At 44.7% G+C, this 1764-nt stretch overlaps 1 protein-coding gene across 1 annotated transcript in view; it reads left to right on the top strand.

The window, feature by feature from the left end:
* The window catches only part of NAT10 (N-acetyltransferase 10), a 25394-nt gene extending 23630 nt beyond the window's left edge, over positions 1 to 1764 (top strand). Inside the window, exon 28 of the mRNA XM_018569192.1 lies at positions 1618 to 1764. Within this exon, the coding sequence (XP_018424694.1) occupies positions 1618 to 1717 (100 nt within the window). The 3' untranslated portion in view covers positions 1718 to 1764. The remainder of the gene's footprint in view (positions 1 to 1617) is intronic.

The raw sequence follows: 1764 nt of genomic DNA, 5'->3' as shown, positions 1-1764 counted from the left end.
GGGGGGGGCCCTTCTTCGGGACGCAGAAGCGATCTGGCGACAGCTAAGTCGCCAAGATCGCTTCTGTTGTAAAGCCGACAGTCGGCTCTACAAGTTTAAACAGAGTCCCGGCGGCAAAAGTCACCGGGAGTCTGTTTAAACAGCCCCGATGCTGGCGACGTACACTGTACGTCGTCAGTCACAAAGGGGTTAAAACTGAGAGCCCATTCACATATAGTGCGGTGACCTGCGATGTGTCACACAGCATCAACACTAGGACACGTAGAAAACAATTGTCTTCTATGTGTCCCAGTCACACTACAGCGTGCTGCAATTAAATGCAAACATGCTGCATTTTATCACAGTGCAATGGATCCCGCCGCAGGAGCGGAGAACTGAATGACATGTACACAGGCTAGTGTGAATGGGCCCTTAGATGGACTCCATAAAACAAATCGGATCACATGATGACCAAATAAAGCAACTTACCCTCCTTTACCATTTGGTCTGATGCTTCCTTTGTATGTTTTATGATTTGAACTTTCTGGGTTCCCATCTGAAGGGGAACCTTGTTTTACTTGAGCGACCTTTCCAGAGCAAGTCAGCTCATTGAATTGAATTGGTTTCTCCATTCTTGTGAACAAATAAGTGTTGAAATATCAGCGCCACATGATGACGATGTGTTTATATTCAGCTTGTGTATGAGCTGGGTGTAGAACTAGTACAAACATTTTCAACAAAGCTGTTTAAAATCCCTGCAAATGCATTGTAAAACCTTGGTGTACATACTGCTAGGCATTTGGTGACTCAAAGCGAAGGTGGCAGAATGCTCAAGGCAAGAAATCTCATTCATCTCTATGGCCCCTGTTCTTATCATCCGGGTACCTACAGTGGGAAGGAGGTACTGGAGGGAGGACGACTGTTGGGCTCATTCCTTGGTGATTTTGTATATAGTCGGGGTGTTTATGTCTGTGCATAAGTGCCTTGTGTATAAACCCACATAGACTAAGAGAACTGTATATATGTAAGCGGTACAAAGCTAGGTTTGAAGGATACGTGCACCTTGTGATGAAGTAGAATGTTGTGCTTTTTTTGCTCCTCTTACCTGGTTGACTCAAAGCCAAGAAACATGCAATGATTTTTTTTTTCTGTATTACACATGCTTTCTGTCCAGTGTCATGTGTCTTTCTGTCCCTGCAAATGCATTGTAAAAGCTCGCTGTACATACTGCTCTTACACAAGCTGAAGCCCTAAATCGACCAGCCCTAAGTCCCCGTTCACATCTAGGCATTTGGTGACTCAAAGCTAAGTATGACAAAATGCTCAAGACAAGAAATGTCAGTCATCTCTATGGCCCCTGTTCTTACCCGAGCGTTTTGATGCAAGCAGAAAATCACCTGTCGCTGGAAAAAGTACATGAGCTACTTTAATGGTCCCTTAGACTTCAATGGGAAACTTTCCATGACAAAACGCTCAGGTGTAAACCAGGGCAGGCCATAGAAATGAATGGAATTGAGTGTTCGGTTGTGCTTAGCTTTCAGCGACAAAGTGCTGTAAGCGGGGGATTTAAAGCTGGAATTCGGTCACTGTGGGTTCATCTCACAGATTCCATTAATGTTCTTAAACTCATAATTTCAGTGATAAAAAACGGAAGGTGGACCTGCCGGAGAAGAGCGGCGGGAAGTTCCAGAAAAAGCTGAAGAAAAACAAAGACAAGAAGCAGAAGTTTGGAAAGTGATGAGTCAGGGCATTGCTGATGTATGAGGGGTGCGCTGTGATCATCCT

Source organism: Nanorana parkeri, unplaced genomic scaffold, assembly GCF_000935625.1.
Source record: "Nanorana parkeri isolate BGI_ZX_2015 unplaced genomic scaffold, ASM93562v1 scaffold1298, whole genome shotgun sequence".
Classification (NCBI taxonomy): domain Eukaryota; kingdom Metazoa; phylum Chordata; class Amphibia; order Anura; family Dicroglossidae; genus Nanorana; species Nanorana parkeri.
This window is presented reverse-complemented; position numbering and strand designations above follow the sequence as displayed.